Source organism: Amblyomma maculatum, chromosome 10 (assembly GCF_055883805.1).
Source record: "Amblyomma maculatum isolate TAMU_Amacu chromosome 10, ASM5588380v1, whole genome shotgun sequence".
Taxonomy (NCBI): domain Eukaryota; kingdom Metazoa; phylum Arthropoda; class Arachnida; order Ixodida; family Ixodidae; genus Amblyomma; species Amblyomma maculatum.
The window spans coordinates 51,915,213-51,935,221 of NC_139353.1; the positions used below are offsets into that span (position 1 = coordinate 51,915,213).

At 44.2% G+C, this 20,009-nt stretch overlaps 1 protein-coding gene across 7 annotated transcripts in view; it reads left to right on the plus strand.

The window, feature by feature from the left end:
- The window catches only part of LOC146176383 (uncharacterized), a 76,314-nt gene that overhangs the window by 33,496 nt on the left and 22,809 nt on the right, over positions 1–20,009 (plus strand). For 6 of the 7 annotated variants that reach the window (XM_084582733.1, XM_084582731.1, XM_084582729.1 and 3 more), the window contains 4 exons: positions 5,625–5,687; positions 8,843–9,015; positions 9,463–9,522; positions 15,118–15,285. In XM_084582733.1, the coding sequence (XP_084438859.1) occupies positions 5,625–5,687; positions 8,843–9,015; positions 9,463–9,522; positions 15,118–15,285 (464 nt within the window). The remainder of the gene's footprint in view (positions 1–5,624; positions 5,688–8,842; positions 9,016–9,462; positions 9,523–15,117; positions 15,286–20,009) is intronic. The other variant, XM_084582732.1, reaches the window with a different exon arrangement.

Here is a 20,009-nt window from a genome sequence, read left to right on the forward strand (position 1 = left end):
TAGCCCTCTTTCCTATGATCATTCATGTTTACATTTGCATAAGAAAACATGTATAAACCACAAAGAACGGTAGCGAATATTGGCTGCCAAGAGGTAAAAAATGCTTTAGTGTGAAAGCACGTCTGCCCTAGGATGATTTATTCGCCGATATCCGGATTCCGTCCCCTAACTTACAGTTGCTATGGCAACAACCAAACGTAGATTTGGTATACATGTTCCACTCTCACTTATCAGGAGTACCCTTGGCTACCTTGAGTATCATCACCGTTAAAGAGGTCAAACATACTGCTGAATATCTTAATTAGCATTAAAAATCCTTCGTGAAGCACAGACCAAGTAAAGAAGGTTTATCGTGTTTGAACACATGCTGGCATAATTGCATTTTCCTAACCAGAATTGAGCTTGTTAGCCATGTTTAAATCTAGTAGACCTGGCGAAGCCTATTTAGTGCGAAAACACTCTCAGCCATCGCATGTAAAACTTGCGCTTCGCTGTGGCTAAAGTGCTGTCTTCTTTTTTTCAGGTATATTAAAGGTGGGATGCAGTCACAAGAGAGCTCAAGCCTATTTTATCGAGTCTGTAAAACGTTCAACCTGTCGCTTCACGTCTTACTCCTGCGATGAGGGATTTCAAAAATATGACGAGTGCAGTCTCACGACTGATCTCTCCTTAGTTGGTGAAATGGGCTTTCACAGTATCAAGAGGGCAGGAAGAGGAGCTCAGTACTTGAAAACCAACAGCGATTCGCCCTACTGCATAAATATAGGTGGCAGTGCATAGTGACTCGCGGAAACGTGTTTGACGGGGAAGCAGGGAGAACCTGACTTTTCAGAATTTGTGGCCGCTGTACTCTGAGAAACCGCTGCATCTGAAAAATACAGCGAGACGTGTTTCTCAGCCAATCAACGTGTGCTGCCAGCAAGCGCGACATCCTATTATTCTGTCATTGCACGACTTCCCGCCACCTGATATACTAACGACCAGACATGAAGAATTGCCCGCAGGGAAGCCCTATGAGACCAAATAAATGCTGGGCTTCTAATAATTTGGCATTTTTTCTTTATTCTGAAATTTGCACTGCTCGCTAATGAGCGCGTAAGATGAAATTGGCGTAGGAAATAAATGAGCATATAAAATAAATTAACCGCAGCAGATCTTTAACCAATTCAGTACAATTTTGTTGGAATGAGTGATTTCAACAGACAGGTAGTAACTTTAGTTAATGCAAGCCTGGGGCCAATTCAAGCGTTTTAATTTTCACATTACAACAATTATTAGCGCCGTTAACAACCTCAGATTACACCTATTTTGAATTGACAAGGAGCTTTTAGTGTTTGTCATTGTTCTTTACCACCTCCTGTCAAGGCAAAGCCTACCCTAAAAGCTTGGTTACCATTCTTCTTCACTTATTTCAATGACGGCATCATCTTTATTCATCAAATTCAGCGAAACCTCTTTTTCACACACCCAGTGTCTCCTAAATACATTCTCAATTTCATCTAGATCTATTCAGCCGGTTGATATCAGCTTTTGTAGTGTCAGCTGAACGTCGGTGATTTCTTCGCTATTTAGAGCATTGTGAAGCAATTTATCTAATTAAGTAAAAAAAAATGCGGTTTTGACGGGTTGCACGAGGCGTATTCGTCATGTTTTTGCGGCTTCGCCGAATGTAATTCTAACACCATCTTTTAGGTTGCCGTTACACCTCATCAGATTATATGCTTATGAAGGTATATTTCTTTTTTTAGCGCAAAGTTGTTTCCCCTTTAGCACACCTACTACATAGTGCGATTCTGAAGAATCACCTCGATTGTTTATGCAGTGCATATCTCTGCACATTTGAATGTCTCAGAAACAAAATATAAACAAAAACTGAATATTTTTTGGAGATTACTGAAGAATCAGCAAGGGAGAAATCTGTAACCCTAAGCGATGATGTGTTCGCGAGATGCGTCAGCAGGATTCCGCAAGTGAAAAATAACGCGCCTTTCTTTTCTGGTAAACCAATTATAGAACGCCGGCGAACTTTGATGCGTTCAACGGAATGCTGGTTGTGTTCCACCAGGGGCGCCCGATATACCATGTGCAGCCGCAACACTCAGGCTTTCGCATTTCTGCAGTGAAACACCTGACGGGAAGCTGAGAACCGCAACCGGAAGTTGGCTTCCGGCTATCTTGACTCCCGATCACACGCATAATTGGCTATAATGTATTACGTAATTAACTAACATCAACCATGTTGTTGCTTGTACACCTTTCCTTGCTGCTCTATCCACAGGTACATTCATCTTCTGATATACCAACTAGTTACTCTTTGACAGCTCCGACAGGGTCATGCTGATGCGAAACCCTCCTAATTAGCCATAGAATGCTTACGCATTAATAAAGATTCAGCAATCAATGAATGGCATTGAACAATCGCACACCATGACCAAGTTTCCTCAAGAGGACTTGTCGAAACGTTGTCTCAGGTTCCAAACTGGGGCTGCACCTCAACTCTTTTTCAGCCATTTTTTCCAATCATGTAGCCATCTTGCTCTCGTTCTACCCTGGATCAACATAAAATTTGTCACAAGCAAAGCTTTGGCTTTAAGTGGTAGCCGATCGTTTTCATGCTTAGGATTATATTGCCTGGTCAAGCAAATGTTTTTAATTTTTTTTACTTGCAAAAAATGGCCTTTCTTTTTTGCTTCCTCGACAGATACGAAAGCTGACTAGGAAAAGCTATTCTACGTTTTTAATACATTAGATAACTATTGCTGTTAGAAGTATCACCTGAAACCCTTGAAATGAGACAAAATAAGGCAATACTAAATGCATACGAAATGCTAATTTCAAAGTTGTCTTGCCTCCTCTTACGCATCGCTTACACTTCTATTTTATTTGTTATAGTCACATCCTCTGTTCTGAAGATTCGAGCTATACTCCAATTCAAATTCTATCGCTGGAAATGGGGCCATATGCTAAAGAATGTTAAGTAATGCCATTTGGTCTCTCTTCTAACGATGTCTGCATGCTTTAAATGTTCTCTTGAAGCATTGCTAAAAACCAGCAAGGTACAAGATGTCATTTCGACATTCGGCGCATCTTTTCTTCTTTTGAAGAGGTGTTGCACTTTGACGCTCCAATTCTCAGTATCGTAAGGTTGTCTGATGACACATTCCCGTGTTTTCTTTTCAGTGACGAGACTGACAATAAATTAGTGGACATGTTGGGGTGCTTTTTGCATTCATTTTCTTTTATTATTGCCTGCATATTTATAATTTTCTGATTGCACTTTCTTCGAATTCCAGCATAGCAGAATATATTGCTTAATAAATAAAGGGACAGCCCACACCGAGCAATTTCATGGGCACGTGTCTAGAATGCTGCCTGTAAAGTGCCATACGAATGATTCTAACTCTGTATCTATACTGATTCACTGAGCAGGGTGAGCAGAGCTGAATAACGATATCATTAGACGAGAAATAATATTATATATTGGTGGATTCCATAAATATTGAAATCTTTGAAATGTCGGTCCTAACCTCCTCTCTTGTGGAAAACCTATCAGCAATACTTAATTCATCCAACTGGCAGATAATCGAATACGCACCTAATGCACTCGCTTTCAAACAGCTACCACTACATCATTTCCAAGTGATGCTAGTTGTTTGAGTTTTAATGGGGAGTTGTAAAAATTTATCTCTATGGTACTCCGGCATTCCCAATTAGGCTTCTCTCAGTCCACGACTGCGCGTTGTACGTATTTTATTATAACGGGTGGTCATGAGCGGAGCTTTATATTTATGACAGGCGGCCTTTCGCATCGCGTGGGACTTCGCTAATTTGTGCAAATACTTGCAAATAAACGACGCAGGCTAACTTCCTCAACGATAATCACCACGAGCAATTCATCCAGACATTCTTATGGAAATGTTGGGTTTTGTTTGGCGCGATTATAAATGTAGAAGAAAATGAGAATTTAATTTCTTCTTCCGACAAATTATGCAGAGAAGGTTTCGATTTCGAAAGCATGAGTCCATATTTAACGTGTCTCTATAAAAGGCTCCAGACTTTTGCCACTGCCTGCAAATGAAGAGGGCTTCGACAGCGCCAGTCAAACCTGTTTTTGTGAATAAATGTTTTGCAACGGCTCGTAGGAAGTATTGACTCTACTGCTGCCCCCTAAGTTTCGACAACTGGTCATTATGATTGGTAAGTTATATATTAGCCGTACCTATCCATTATGCCATAAGCCCCGAAAGCTTGCCGCCTCTGTGCGTGCAAGGGAGGACGCCGGGTGACTATCCAATACAGTGCATGGAAATTATCGCCCTTGGAGCTTGAAGCTTACTTGATATTGTTAAAACTCCATTCACCAGCATTCTAGAGTTTATTGCTAGTGGATATTGGTGTTGCATTTGCTGCATCAGCGGTTTTTCTGTCTATTTGATCCTGTAGAAATATTTAACCGTATTGTACATACATGCCGCAAAAACACACTTCTGAACCGTCGCCACGCTAGTGCTGCACAGCATTAGAACGGACTTTATCCGGAAATTTAAGGACCTTGTGCAATTATATTTGCCATTTCGTGTGTGTCAACAGTTTAGGGAGAATCGAAATCATTTTTTTCTTGTGTATATAGGCGGTGACGCCACTTGGCCTTTCAAAAGACCCGTAGTGATGCCTTCCGGTACTGATTTTTTCGGTTCGGATGCTTTTGCGTTTCGTTGCAACATTGAAACCGGCGCAAGGGACCGAGAAACGTTCGCGTTCCTTCACTCATTGTATAGCGTAGGCTGTTAATGCAAAGGAGCGGGGCGAAGAACTGTTGTCGCCATTTTCATCATATCAATAGTCAAAAGGGCCTTTTGGAAGCCGCCGCGTCAAATGCGCAGGTTTAACTTTAGACATCCCAATGCGATGCGGCGCAACGGAGCGCCTGATCTCTGAAACCAGGAATTTAACCCAACATTTGGCGCCATCTAAGAGTACCTCGTCAAATGACGGATGTATGCCCCAACTTTACCTTGCTTATAACGAGCCAGGGTATAGCACGCCAAGATGGCTCAATAGTTGGAATGCTCGACTACCCGGGTTCAAAATAGATCGCATCCAATAAGAGTTCTTTTTTTCCTTTTTTTTTTTAGTGTGAAGGCACTACAGGAGGCCATAGTCAGTCAAAAGCTTTATCCCTCCCCCTGTTAGCTAGTGAACTTGAAAGGCACGTCGGGGAGACTCGCAGGTTGAAGGCCCTATACCGGACATAGCTTGAATTACCCGTGTGCGATCACGCCGTTGTGACCTCACCGAAACAGCTTAACCAATTATAGCGATGACAATAACAAGGCCGCACAACATAGTTTACCGGTGGTGAGCGTACAAGTGTTTTGCCTGTGAAAGCAGAGGTACTGACTGACAACACGGATTTGTCATCTGATCTCTTTCAATGTTCATTTTGTAGTTAACACTTCGGTACCAGATAATTAGCATGCACCAGACTGATGCGGAGCCTTTGATTGTGGTGTTCGACTCTCATTAGTGGTTACGCAGTTTGTTGTCAGCATATTCTGTCAAGGCATTGAATCAGCCATTGTGAACGCGTAACAACTAAGACTATTGTGGCCTGTATTTTTCAGGAGCACTGATGATCAGCCCAAGCCAGAGAATATTTTCAGCCACGGCGATATGTTTTATTTACGGTACGTAAGGAACAAAATACTTGTTTTTCCTTGGAAGTATCTCCAAGTCCGGAGCTCCATTGCGCACTGAATACACTTCATTAATTTTGGTACAAAATAAAACAAAAAGATCTGAAACCAAGAAAGCGCTTAGAGTGTTAACAGTTCACCGTTTTGCGTCTAGAAAAATTTTCTTAGGTTCTCAAAACAAAATGGGGCCGAGATCTCTCCTATTCCCTAATCGATAATGAAGAAAGGATACGTGCTTCCAAGTTTGTAGAATTACAGCTATGAAAAGCAGTTGTAAATTTACGTGCTCGAACTATTATAATGGAGCAAACTCGACTTTAAAAGTAGACGCCTGGATCTCATTGAAAGAAAAAAGGACCATAAGACTGGTTTCTTGAAGCGTAAATATACAAGAAGCGATTTAAAGCAGTAACGAAGAGACGTTCACACGCACACCAGCAAGAAATATGAGGGCTGTTTTTTTTGTTTTTTTTTTTGTTTTTTTTGTTGATAATACAGTGCTTACAACACTAAACATTAATAATCAGTCGAATGTAGAAATTGACGCACCAGTGCAAAACAGTATGGGGGACACTTAAGATAAATCTTAAAGGCAATTACGCGATAGGTTAAACTACCAGCCCACATATAAAACCCGACATTAAACAACCAGCCGTATGAACGTGCCTGCGTTTCCTAGAGGTGACCTGAATGCAGGGGTCCTGGCAGACTGATTCTGATGTCACCTATCCGTGTGAACGGAGAGGCCCAAGTTAGAAGCTTATGTCTAACGTATACGTGAGGCAACCCTACGTGCAGTTAGTGGTTGGTCATGTTAGCTGCCGGCTACCGCCTGTCAGCGTAATGCTGGTTAATTTTCTCTCACAACGACCTTTCTGTGAACGGGGTCTTATTATTATTATACAAACGCTATTGTGTTAAAAGGCGGAATCGAACCACAGCAGCGGCGGCCGCTTTTTGAGGCAGGCGAAGAGAAAGGTGCTCGTGCGCTATGCGATGTCAGTGCATGTTAAAGAGCCCAAGGTTGTCGATATTACCGGCCTCCACTACGGCGTGTCTTATAGCCCGTGTCGCTTTGAACGTTAAACCTCATAAACCAAACGAAACTAGACTAGTGTAGTAGCGCTACTGTGTTCGTATCAAGTCAAATTCTGCCAGATACGTAAACGAGGAAGGTTAAGTGATCACGTCTCAATGTATGCTGTAATTTTTACAGTTCTGCGCTGTTTTTCACATAATACATTATCTTCAAAGTAATTATACACGTCGGATTATTTTGTCAATTCATGTCGCTTCGCTGTGTGTCGCTCTGCGTGATAAATTCTGACGAAAAGGAGACTATAAGCAGGAAGTGTTCATGAATCATAAAAAATTACGAGGTCATTGTAGAAGCTGCAGTGGAGAAATGTGAAAGCCTAAGCGTTGCTGCTACTTATGGTACATCACGCGCCCCTTGTTGAACACAACCAGCCTTTCTTTGAACGCATCAAATTTCACCAGCGTTGTATAAATTGTTCACTGGAAAGGAAAAGCGCAGTGCCAGTCACTCGCAGAATCCCGCTGTTGTCCACCTCACGGTAGACAAAGAGAATTTTGATGTGCAGTTCACAATCTCGGGCGTAGCGCAGTTGGCGCTCGGCTGGGGATCTGAGGGATAGAGGTCCGATTGCCGGTAGAGAGAGAATTTTTATATTTCTGTAACGTCATCAGGATGATTGACAAGTGAAATCCCGTGGTATGCAGTGGAATTTCTATGTTGCGTGGTGCGGCTTTCGAGGAAGCGCCAAGTGGAAGGCGCCCAAGGGCACCTGGATCGGACGCCGGGCGGAGTCAGCTTCGTATATGCGTGAATCACCTGGTGACGCCATAACCGGATGTGACATGAATGATTTAGACGTCACAGCATGTGACGCCATGCTGGCGTCTCTGCTGGTCATGAGGTCACCAGGTGATGACGTCAACGTCTCGCAGTATCCCGCAGAATCTCGTGGACACTTCTCACGAACGCGCACACACGTTGGCGTGTCATGAGCCATTAGAGGCTTTCGCCTTAACGTCTGCGTGGGTGCATGGCGGAAGGATCTGACTGTGAAGTATTGAGTTATTATATGTAGTTCTTGAGTTGATCGTTGCGTAGGTTCGTTTAGAGCAATTCAGTTTCAGCGTGGTCTTTAACTTGCCTGAGGCTTCGGCGCACACAGTTGCCGCACCAAGCAGCCGCTACTCTACAAGCAGATTGCGAAATTCATGTTACCATTCACCCTAACCTTTTATGAAGCAGGCGCTATGCCTAGACTATGCTACTGCAGGAATGCCTGCGTGCTAACCCATGTTTTGTTGTTATATACCACAACACCAAAGCTGGTTCTTGCATATACAAAGTATAGACTGCGTGGTTTAACTTCGCGCGTGCCCCTTGGCTGTCCCGCAGAACAGCGAGCGATGTTTGATAACGAAGTAACATACATAGTTACTCATTATGCATTGGTGGAAACAGCGGATCATTATGCATTGGTGGAAACATTGTTCTCGGCGAGCTACCAACGATCCATTTTTTACAGAATGGGGATGTCTATAGGCTTTCAACATAATGGTAGGGATTAAAAGCGCACGTGAAAGTCTGAATATGATACGTTTTATTTAGACTTTGAAAGGCGTACAATTTCGATTGCTGAATTAAATATCACGCTTTCCCTAGACGTACTGAACGTCACGAAAATGTTACTTACATGCTGCTCGTGGATTTTTAATTCTCTATAAGAGCTCCTTTGAAACCATTTATGGGTTTATTTTGAGCACTACGTACCGTTCGCCAGCACGACTAGGGTAACCAAACTACAAATTGCGCTTTTTTGTATTTATCGCATGCACTTCGCCTGGATAGAGGTTTCCTTTCATTTTCCTAATGTTTGATAAGCTTCGAGATCATTCACTAGTGCGCGACGTTAAAATAGAAGGGCATATGCAGCAGTCATCTAGTTTGCGTGGGAAGTGGGTTGATTTCCAGTAGTCATTCGGGAAAGCATATGGTGAGGTCATGCTCGAGTCAATTGCGGACCCTTTCAATGCCTGGCGAGCAATCACAACCAACAAATGGCTGACCTTAGAAGTAAAATCTTCTTTCCTTATTTGCTTGTCTATTGCAGTGTTCTTGATTGTTATCTCCTGCTCAGGTAGTGAGAACGTCAATTATGACGTTAGTGATGCTACACAAGGGTTGACCGCCAATTTAGATGAAAATAATGCAGACACAAAAGAGCCTGATGACTGGACTGAAGACCTGGTGAACGATATATTTCTTGAGACAGAACTGATAAAGGTAACGTTATACAAACGAAGCTTTGAATAACTCCTTTGGAGAATATTACATGTAAGATAAAGAACATAGCAATGAAACAGTACTGAACAATATGTTGTTAGCTCTACCACCTCCTGTTAAACATCGGGCATAGAAATAGTATCGCGCATGTATGTTGTATCGCGTAACCATTAATATAGAGAGCAGGTTGTAAACAAAATAAAATATTTATGAACCATATCGCGTTCTTACTCCACTCAGCTGAGCCGCTACGGAGGATGACACTTTTTTCCTGTTTCTTGTAAAGCCATAGCTTTCAAAAATCAGCATTTACAGCGCTAGTTTTGGGAGGTCGCACATTTTATTGGCGTGGTTTGAACGTACTTTCAATTACAAATACTACTGAGTAGGGCGTCTATTAGGTATAAAACTGGCACGTCTTTGATAATCTTTGTACACCTCTTTCAGGTCTGCTTGCTGCTTCCAACATTCGTTTACTTTCAGGTTGTTGGTCTACCCAACCACAAGGTCAGGAAAAAGAATCGCTGTATAAAAAAAACTTACTGAGATTGCTTTATATCATCAATCGACGGAAAAAAATAATTATATACTGACCCATTACAGAGGTCCCGAGCAACGTTCTCTGACCTGCCTCGTAACACTGAAAATAGAGTTGGCTACTTAAATATCATCGCTTGGCCTTATTAGAGGAAAGTTGTTTAGGTAGGACGAAAATTATTAACGCAGGTATCAGACAGATGCGCGTCACAAAAATATGGCACTAGAGTATTGACATTGGCATCAGACAGATGCGCGTCACAACAATATTGCGGCAGAGTATTGACATTGGCATCTGACAGATGCGCGTTCAATAATATGGCACCAGAGCGACCTGCAACGACAGGTATTTCAACGCAGTACCGCTAAAGGCTTCATTCTCAAGAAATTCAGCATCAGCGTAGTCTGCTTCGGAATGATCGGTGCCGACGTTGTGAGCGAAATATCATGGGCACTGTTCTTGTAGATGGTAGTTGGACGCTGCCACAGCCGTGCGCTGGCAACTCGACGCTGCCAATATGAGCTTTGCATTCGTAATCGGAGGGTGACATCACAATGCAGCCTTCCAAAACCCTTGGATCCATAGTTGCCCGTATGTGCGAGACAAGCTGCGCACATACCATGCAGGCACTGTTGCACAGTTTGATTAAAGGGACAGAACACTGGCCAAATATGTCCTAAGATTATGGTGGAGGTGAAAAGATCTTGCCTCATATGGTATAGATCGAGCACTACAATATCAAAGAAAAGAGGCTTTGCAATTTCAATTCGCCATTAAAAATCGCTTAAAGAACAGGTGATATCAAGAGGAGAAACTGTTACTTTCACTCTAGTGATGTCAGAAAAATATCGCAGATTTTTGTAACTTCACAGTGCTCGTTTTTTCTTCTAGGAGTGCTTGTTATAATTTATAACATTTTACTCTCTCTCCAGTGAGTCCTTAAATAAAAACTATCCCTCCTTTCACACCGCAAGAGGCATGTTTTCAGGTTTTGACACTAGATGGCACCACAGTGTTTAGAATTCTATGAATGAAGTGATAATAGTACCCACTAAAACTTTCATCGACGAGGCATGCTTTATTGGGCCGTAACAGCATTGAGTGTGAAACTGAAAAAGGCCTTATTCTACGTAAACAATGTCTAATTACTGTCTGGAGAGTTGAATTTATATTTGTTTTCGGTACGCCTTTTTTGTTGACCACCAGTCGTTACCTGATCCAACTAAGCACTTCGGTGCTCAATGCAGCAGACACGTATTCTTAATTTTTTGGGGGGACGGGGTTAACCCCTTCTATATTGTCATCATCTGGGTTCGCATACTCCAACAATATAATTATATTCATTACAGTCTATACTATAGAGTAGAGAAAACCGAGCTCGGAAGAACGCAAGCAATAACGCTCCACGAGACAAAAACCTTTCCTGAGCGTATTTACATTATCTTGGTCTGCACATCAGCACGGTGAGGTCAGTTTCCATATTTCATAGAATTTTAGAAATTGCACAGCGCTTTTCTAAGCCTTAAAGGCCAACCTTTGATATGACCAACTTTCCAAAGAAACGTTAGATGGTCAAGCTTGCAATTAGTTACATGTGACGCAGGTTCGGCTTCGGGATTAGGCCCATTTCGGAAATAAACTCCATGTTTTCCCATATCTACCACACTTTCTTTATTTTACTTTTTATGGAGGATCTTACAGATGTTTCAGCGGAAACATTAATTTTCCGTCTATAGTCAGAGTCATCAAATTCAGAGCTCCATTTCCAACTATGTGCTAGTCGTTATCTACTACCTGCTAGACCTTTACAACTACCTGTATCTTGTGAATATAGGGGGAGTCTAGCTTTCTAATAATGCTTCGCTGCTCTGTAACTCAATATAATGAACCTTAAGTTCCTCACTGCTGGTGGCGTTGTCGGTGTTGTGGTAGGGTTGAAATTAGCCTTTCGTTTTCTAACACCTAGAAAGTTCAGTTCAGTCGTTCAGTCGTGTCCGACTCTTCGTGACCCTATGGACCATGTTACACCACGCTTTCCGGTCTCTCACTATCTTCCTACCATCACATAACTTCACCTGCAGTGCCTCGAGGATGCCATCTAACCATCGCGTTCGCTGCCTACCCTTTCACCGGCGACCCTTAACTTTTCCCAACATCAAATCTTTCTCCAGCGACTCCTCATCAGATGACCAAAGTAGCTGAGCTTCAACTTTAGAATTTGACCCTCCAATGAGCAGTCAGAGTTTATGGTGGACAATATCGACTGATTTGATCTTCTGGCAGTCCAAGGAACTCTCAAGAGTCTTCGCCAGCACCACAATTCAAACGCGTCAATTCTTCGGCGGTCAGCCTTTTTCACAGTCCAACTCTCGCATCCATACATCCCAACTGGAAAGACCATAGCACGAGTTATACGGATCTTGGTTGGCGGACTAATTCTGCTCTTTACTAGGTGGTCCAGGCTAACCATTGCTCTCTTTCCCAGAAGCAGGCGTCTCCTAATTTCATGGCTGCAGTCTCCTTCCGAGGTAATCTTAGAGCCCAAGAACAGAAAATCTGTCACAGCTTCCGCTTCTTGTCCATTTACGCTCCAGGACTTGATAGGGCAACACGCCATGATCTTTGTCTTTTTAACGTTCAGTTTAAGCCCAAACTTCTTACTCTCTTCTTGTACGCGCATCAGACGTCTCTTGAGTTCCACTTCACTCTCTACCATTAAAGTGATATCATCCGCATATCTAAGGTTCTTGAAACGTTTTCCAGCAATCTTCACTCCAGCTGAAGACTCGTCCAGACCAGCCTTCCTCATGATGCGCTCTGCATATAGGTTAAATAGGCAGGGCAACAGTATGCAGCCTTGCCTCACTCCTTTCTGGATCGGAAACCAATCAGTAAGACCATGCCCAGTTCTGACTGTGGCCTCTTGCCCTTCATACAGGTTCCTGAGGAGACAGATGAGGTGAGTTGGAACTCCCATCTCTTGGAGAGCTTGCCACAATCTGTTGTGATCTACGCAGTCAAACGCTTTCACATAGTCAATAAAGCAGAAGTAGTTGGGTTTCTGGAACTCTCTTGCTTTTTCCATGATCCAGCGAAGGTTGGCAATTTGGCCTCTAGTTCCTCTGCCCTTGCGAAACCCAGTTTGCACGTCCGAAAGCTCCCGATCCACATACTGCTGCAGCCTACATTGGAGGATTTTCAACATCATCTTGCTAGCATGCGAAACAAGCGCGATCGTGCGGTAGTTGGAACAATCTTTGGCACTGCGTTTCTTCGGAATGGGGATGTAAACTGACCTCCTCCAATCCTGTGGCCCCTGCAGGGTTGTCCAAATCTTCTGACATAATGTATGCAGAATGTTAACAGCGTCATGGTTGAGGTTTTGAAGCACCCCAGCTGGAATGCCATCAATTCCGCTAGCTTTGTTCTTAGCAAGGCTAGCAAAGGCCCATTAAACTTCATTCTTCAGGATGCCCGGCTCGAGATCAGTAATCCCAACCGTCTTATGTTGGGTTTGCACATTCGGGTCCTTCTTGTACAGTTCTTCTGTGTATTCCTGCCACCTCTTCTTTATCTCTGAGGCTTCAGTAAGGTCCTTGCCTCGTTTGTCCTTTATCACGCCCAGCTTAGCACAGAAGTTTCCTTTGATATCTTTGATTGTGTTATACAGAGCTCTTGTGCTCGTTAATTGACTATTGTCCTCAACTGCTTGGCACTGTATGTTCAGGAAGGCATTCTTATCTCTCCTTGCTATTTTCTGAAAATCCGCATTGAGAACCTTGTATCTTTCTCTTTCCCCCACAACTTTTGCCATCCTCCCTTCCTCAGCTATTTGGAAAGCCTCTTCAGATAACCAGTTTGCTTTCTTGCATTTCTTTTGCTTTGGAACTACCTTAGTAGCAACTTCTTGTATTATATCACGAACATTAGTCCATATCTCTTCGGGCTCTCTTCAGATAATCAGTTTGCTTTCTTGCATTTCTTTTGCTTTGGAACTACCTTAGTAGCAACTTCTTGTATTATATCACGAACATTAGTCCATATCTCTTCGGGCTTTCTGTCTTCCAGATCTAATTCTTGAAATCGATTCCTCACTTCCACAGCATATTCTAATGGAATTTGATCCAGATAATACCTGAAAGGCCTTCTAGTTTTCTGCGTTTTCCTCAATCGAAGCCTAATTTTGGCAACAAGAAGCTGATGATCGGTGCCACAACCGGCCCCAGGCCTTGTTTTTACTGCTTGTATAGCGCTTCTCCATCTCTGCCGGCAAAGAATATAATCGATCTGATTCCTGTACAGACCGTCCGGTGAAGTTCATGTGTACAGGCGCCTCTTGTGCTGTTGAAAATGAGTATTCGCTATGGTGAGGTTGTTTTCTTGACAAAACTCTACTAGCCTCTGCCAAGCTTCATTTGGCTCGCCAAAACCGAACTTGCCTACAATTCCGGATATTTCTTCACTCCCGAGCTTAGCATTCCAGTCTCCTATGAGAAAAATGACGTCTGATGATGGGGTGCGGTCTAAAAGGCATTGTAGGTCCCCATAAAATCTCTCAACGTCAGCTTCTTCAGCAGTAGTGGTCGGTGCATAGACTTGGATAACTGTTATGTTGAAAGGGTGACCTTGGATCCGAAGTGAAATCATTCGGTCGTTTTTGGGGTTGTACGCTAGCACTGCTTTGCCCATTTTTCTGTTTACTATGAGAGCGACCCCATTCCTTCTCTTGGATTCGTGCCCACAATAAAAGACATAATGGTCGCCGGAGTTAAATTGTCCCATTCCGGTCCACTTGAGCTCGCTGATACCCAAGATATCAATGTTCAATCTGTCCATTTCTCGCTTGACGACATCCAGTTTAGCGTCATAGATCTTACATTCCATGTTGCTATGTGATATATCTCCTTGCAACATCGGACTTTCCGTTCGCTTCCCGACACATCCACAACTGAGCGTCGTTTTGGCTTTAGTCCAGCCGCTTCATTCGTCCTGGAGCTACTAGGAATCGCCCTTTGTTCATCCCCAGTAACATGTGGGACGCCTTCCAACTGGGGGGCTCATCTTCCGGCGCCATATCATTAATGGTATTGTGACTGGCCATAGGGTTTTCTTGGCAGGAAATACTGGAGTGGGTTGCCATTACCTTCTCCAGTGAATCACATTTTGTCAGAACTCTCTGCCCTGACCTGTCTATCTTGGGTGGCCCTACATAGCAGAGCTCACGATTTCATCGAGTTTCGCAAGCCCCTCCGCACGACAAGGCAGTGATCCATGAAGGGGAAAAATGTAGAACGCTTCACGATTTTGCCTGTCGCCAAGACCGAACTTGCCTACAATTCCGGATATTTCTTCACTCCCGACACCTAGAAAACAGACTCATAACATTATTTGCTATAACATGTAGACCGACCACTATTTACGTAGAAAAATAATTGCATATTCCCTGCATCGTAAATTCACGCAAGTGGCAAACAGCCGCTGCAAAGATAATGCAGATAATTATCAATGGCGTTCAGCTTATTGGAACTGTAATACATGATTGTATTTTCATAATTTTTCCTTAGGCTTTGCAACACCTTTCAGAAGACATAATAAATATGCTTTGCAAGGACGTTTTCCACAGCTCCTCTGAGGTAACGTCCACTGAAAAAGAACGTAGGCGTACCAAGAGAGGTATAAAGGATTTGTGGAATAAGTTCAATGAAAATGTTAAAGAACAGTTCTTCAAACAGGTAATTTCGACACCCTTTCCAGTTTTTCAGTCGCTAACCATTGTCGTCCGGGTAGATTAGAAAGGCAATAACACCTTTTTGTGCGGCACTCTAAATGTAAAACAATTTTAATTGTCACCTTCGCACTGGTGAATCGACGTGTTTATTTTATCAAGGGATGTCTAAAGGACGCGATGGAGTTTACTTCTTCGTATATCTCGCAGACGCCTTAAAGGTTGACGGGTATGTGTTTTAAAATTTTCTGGAAATCGGCATATGAGCTTAAGTTCACGACAATGTGCACCCTTCGGGCGAGTAATAGTTAGGACCAGACAAGTGTGGAATTTCTGCAATGCATGGATAGGCGGGGAGCAACGGCGACCAATTAACTTTTGATTTTGTTTGCACTGGAGAGCCCATCGGACTTTAATGACAAAAAATCTCTCCAATGCGTGTATTTGGCCTTGTTTATGATAAAGTTTAATTCTGAACTGTAGTATATTTATTTATTTATTTATTTATTGATACTGCAATCTCAGTGTTGGGATTTTGGCAGGTTGGGAATACAAACTATGTAGTTTAACAAAACAGGCAAAAATAAACAATAATTACAGTGCAAGTTGAAGCTCTTCTGAACAATTAATAATAAAACCAAACATATACAACACAGCAGTGAAAAAAAATCGAAGGTGTAATCTGCTCTACGCCTAGATTATTCCACTGTAGGAAGGCCTATGTACTCGACCATGTTCTGTTGGCATGAACCAATTACAGATTGTGAGGAACGTAGTTTTAATAAGGTGTGTTGTTTTGCAGTCGCACAGGACGGTGGGTAGCGGAATACTGAAGTAACATGCATAGTTCATACTGGTCTCATCGATGCATAATGCAGACATTGTTACGGACGAGGAAGAAGCCGGCAGTAACGCGGGCAGGAACGGTCATCGGATATATTCTCTCTGTTCTCTGTGCTCATTGTAATGCCGCAAAGTAACATTTGGTTGCAGGGGCGGAGTAATTCATCTCTCCTCATCCAGGCTCAGAGCTTCGGCGCTCTGCGTTTTCTTGTGCCTAGGAGGCATCATTTGGCTGGTCTCCAGCCTGCCGGACGATATTGCAAAGACATTGTTACGGACGAGAGAGAAGTGGGCAGTGGCGTGGGGCGGAGAACTCGCACAAGTCCCACCGCGAATCATTAAAATCATCTCACAGTCATCGGAGATATTCTGTCTGTTCTACGTGTTCATTGTAATGGCGCCCCGTAACATTTGGTTGGCGGGGCGAGGTAATTCATCTCTCCTCATCCTGGCCTGGAGCTTGAGCGCCCTGCGATTTCTTGTGTCTAGGAGGCATCATTTTTATAGGAGGCATCATTTGGCTGGTCCCCAGCCTGCCGGACCCAACGCGACCCAGCTGTTAAACCACCCCGTCACACCGCCCCACCACAAGACACGACGAATGAGAGACTGACCCGAGATGCCTCCTACACGATCACAACCCACGACGAGAGAGCCGAACGCCATATGGTCCTACTGACCCGTTATGCCGACCAAAGACCCCAATGACCCCAGACACCGACCAAAAACTTAACGACCCAAGTTGCCACTACACATCAAGACATCACCCCTGCCCATGCCATGCGGTGCGTGCCTTGGGCTCAGTCATCGGGTGTTGACGACCTGTGGCCCGAAAGCGCCCTTGGCCAAGTTTCAACGGGGAATCATCATCTTCTTCTTCACCTGATGATGATGCCTTCTTCATTTGTTCCTCTTTTACATTCATCCAGTCACGTTCATCGTCATGCCATGAGTATCATCCACATCTACAAAACTCCTAGTGCACGATGGCTTGGTGGCCCCTGGTAATGCTACGGACGAGGAAGAAGTGGCCAGTGGTGCAGGCACTTCAGCTAGGCCCGCCGTGATTCCTTGATATCACATCACGGTCATCGAGCATCTTCTCTCCGTACTCTGTGCTTATCTGCTTGCCGCCCCATAACAATATAATCATTACAAGATATATTTCTGTAGTGGCTTGAATTGAATTATTAAAAGTTCGGACCCCCAGTAGTTCGCGTATAAAGACTCGCAACTACTGCTATCTCTCAGTGTCGGAATTGAAGTCGCCACACATGATGAGAAGAGTGTCCGGTCTTCTTCCCTAGTTACCGTTCTCATCTGTCACTTATGAAGGCGGTCACGTTCTCGTCGAATGCTTTCTTGAAGGTCAGCATCAGCACTCGTGGAAGGTTCCGTCGATGACGGCGCCCTTGTAAGAGCTCATAGCATCATAGTGAAAGAGGTGACAGTATACCGAGTTGGATACGAAAAAGCAAAATGATCGTTCGCACACTAGTATGCGGCTACTTTTTAGAGAACTCGCATCTGGTGGCATTAACGCAATGCAAACAAAATGGTGTAATAAGTCCATCGTTGGCGCCGGACTAGAATTTTTTCGAGACTAACAATGTAGTATCGTCGTAATGCACTATTGGATGTTTGGTTTGGTTAGTGGTTAGTGCGGTTTAACGTCCCAAAGCGACTCAGGCTATGAGAGACGCCGTAGTGGAGGAGTCCGGAAATTTCGACCACCTCGGGTTCTTTGAACGTGAACTGACATCACACAGCACACGGGCGCCTTGCTTTTCGCCTCCATCGAAAAGCGCCTGCCAAGGCTGGGATTCAATCCCGCGTCCTTGGGCAGAGTAGTCGAGCGCCGTAACCACTGCACCACCCCGGCGGGGCACTATTGGACGTAATAAACTGAAATGCTTACTCACAGTTTAACACCTATTTACCTGTCAATATTTTGAAGTAACACTTTCTACGCTATCACGCTAGAGATTCCATCCTCTGACCGGTCTACATTGCGAGGACGATCTGCTTTGGTGGACGGAACCGTGATGGATAATGGAAGTTGCAAATATAGCCGTTAAACGCATTCGCGGATTAAAATATAACGGGCGTTGACTGAATTATTAAGCGGTGACCTGATTGTACGTGATGCCTTTACAATATTTGTGCATTTATTTGCTGATATATGGCTGTAAGATGTTAGGCACTGCGTACGGCCTACGCCACTCTAGTGCCCTGCATCAGAAGAGGAGCGGAGGGAGCGCGGGGAGCGATCGTGCGACAAATCACGAAAGGAATAGCCGCTGCCGGTCGTGCTTATCCGGGTCTCTTGTGTTCTTGTCTGCATTTCTTCGGGCGGGCCCGCCATCCTGGTACATATTTTGACGTCAGCGCTGGGATGCCGCTCACCCTCGCCCAGCGCGGTACGCCAAACGAGACCGATGTTCGAGCTGCACAACTCCGGATCCAATATCAGCGCCTGTGTGCTCGCCGCCAGGGGCCCGGGAAAGCTTCCAGCACCTTGCCGCAGATGTTCAGCGGTTGGCGTCGCAGTCGCTGCCGAGTGCGCTACATACCGGCGTGGCCCTGGTCGGCGCTGGAGCCCCTGTGGACGCAATACTTGATCTCGAGTTCCTGGATCCGCCACAAAGAGAGGAGGGTAGCGGCTACCCAGCAGATGCGCGCACCAGCGCGGTGAGGAGGAGAAGGGTAGTTACCACTTACCGAGGCGAGCTACCCGAGTGGAGCAGGAAGCGTCTGCAGGCACCGCATGTTCAGTGCATGAAAGTAGATTCTGCCTTGAACGCTGGGGAACTGACGCGTTAAACAGAACTCTGGTTGTGCTCGATGCAACGCTCGGTCACCCGCAGTCGAAGCTTTCTTTATAAATCAGTTTACAATCTTCTTGAAAAAAATATAAAAACGTTGCCTTGACCTGATTAGGTGTAGGTGTCAGCCATTCCATGCTGTCTACCCAAAAGCATAAGGCGTCTTCCTTTCCCCGGAATTAAGAGTCCCGACCGCCGGCGAGCCCCGCCCTGGTGGTGCAGCGGTTAAGATGCCCAACTATACTATGCCGGAGCACCCGGTTTCGAACCCGGCCGCTGGCGGCTGAGTTTTCATGGAGACGAAGAGGCGTTCGTGCGCTGTGCGATGTCAGTGCTCGTTGAAGATCCCCAGAAGGTCAAATTACTCCGCAGCCCTCCGCTACGGCCCCTCTTTTTCTCTATGCACTTTAATTCGCCCTTCCTCCGTTTCCTTACGGCGCGGTACAGGTATGCAGGCAAAAAGTGTGACAGGTACTTCGCCTTTCCTTTCCCATGAGCCAATTCAATGCAAGTAAAACTATGAAAAAAGCCCCGCGAATTTAAAAAGAGATGTTACAGGGTTTACCCATAAAGCACTCAAAGTTTTTGCTCTATTACGAAATTCAAGCCATGCTTAAACCCCCACCAGATTTTTCTGGCATGTGAAACCCTTGAACTTTCATAGGTTTTGCATGCAGGGTTAGCTTCTCTACAATATGTCTTGAGTTGATAACAGATAATTATGTCAGCAATCGTGCGTTATGAGAAAAAAATCGTAATCTTGCTTGGTGACATTATTGAAACTCGTTCAGGTCAGTTTTATTTAGTATCAAAACATCGCTCGCCCAAGTTTAATTTCTTTGCAAAAACATGTGGTTCTGGTCCTAAGACCTTGCTCGGGCCACGTAAATGATCCAGAATGAGACTAAACCTAGAGCATCTTTCCTCCTTCAAAGACAGTTTTGTTGCATGCTCGCCCGAGATCGCGTATCTGATTCGCCCTTGTGATCATATACATATCTTAGTTTCAACAAGTTTGTTTTCTTCATTTGTAAAGCGGTGCAATCCTTGGTTCAGTTACGTT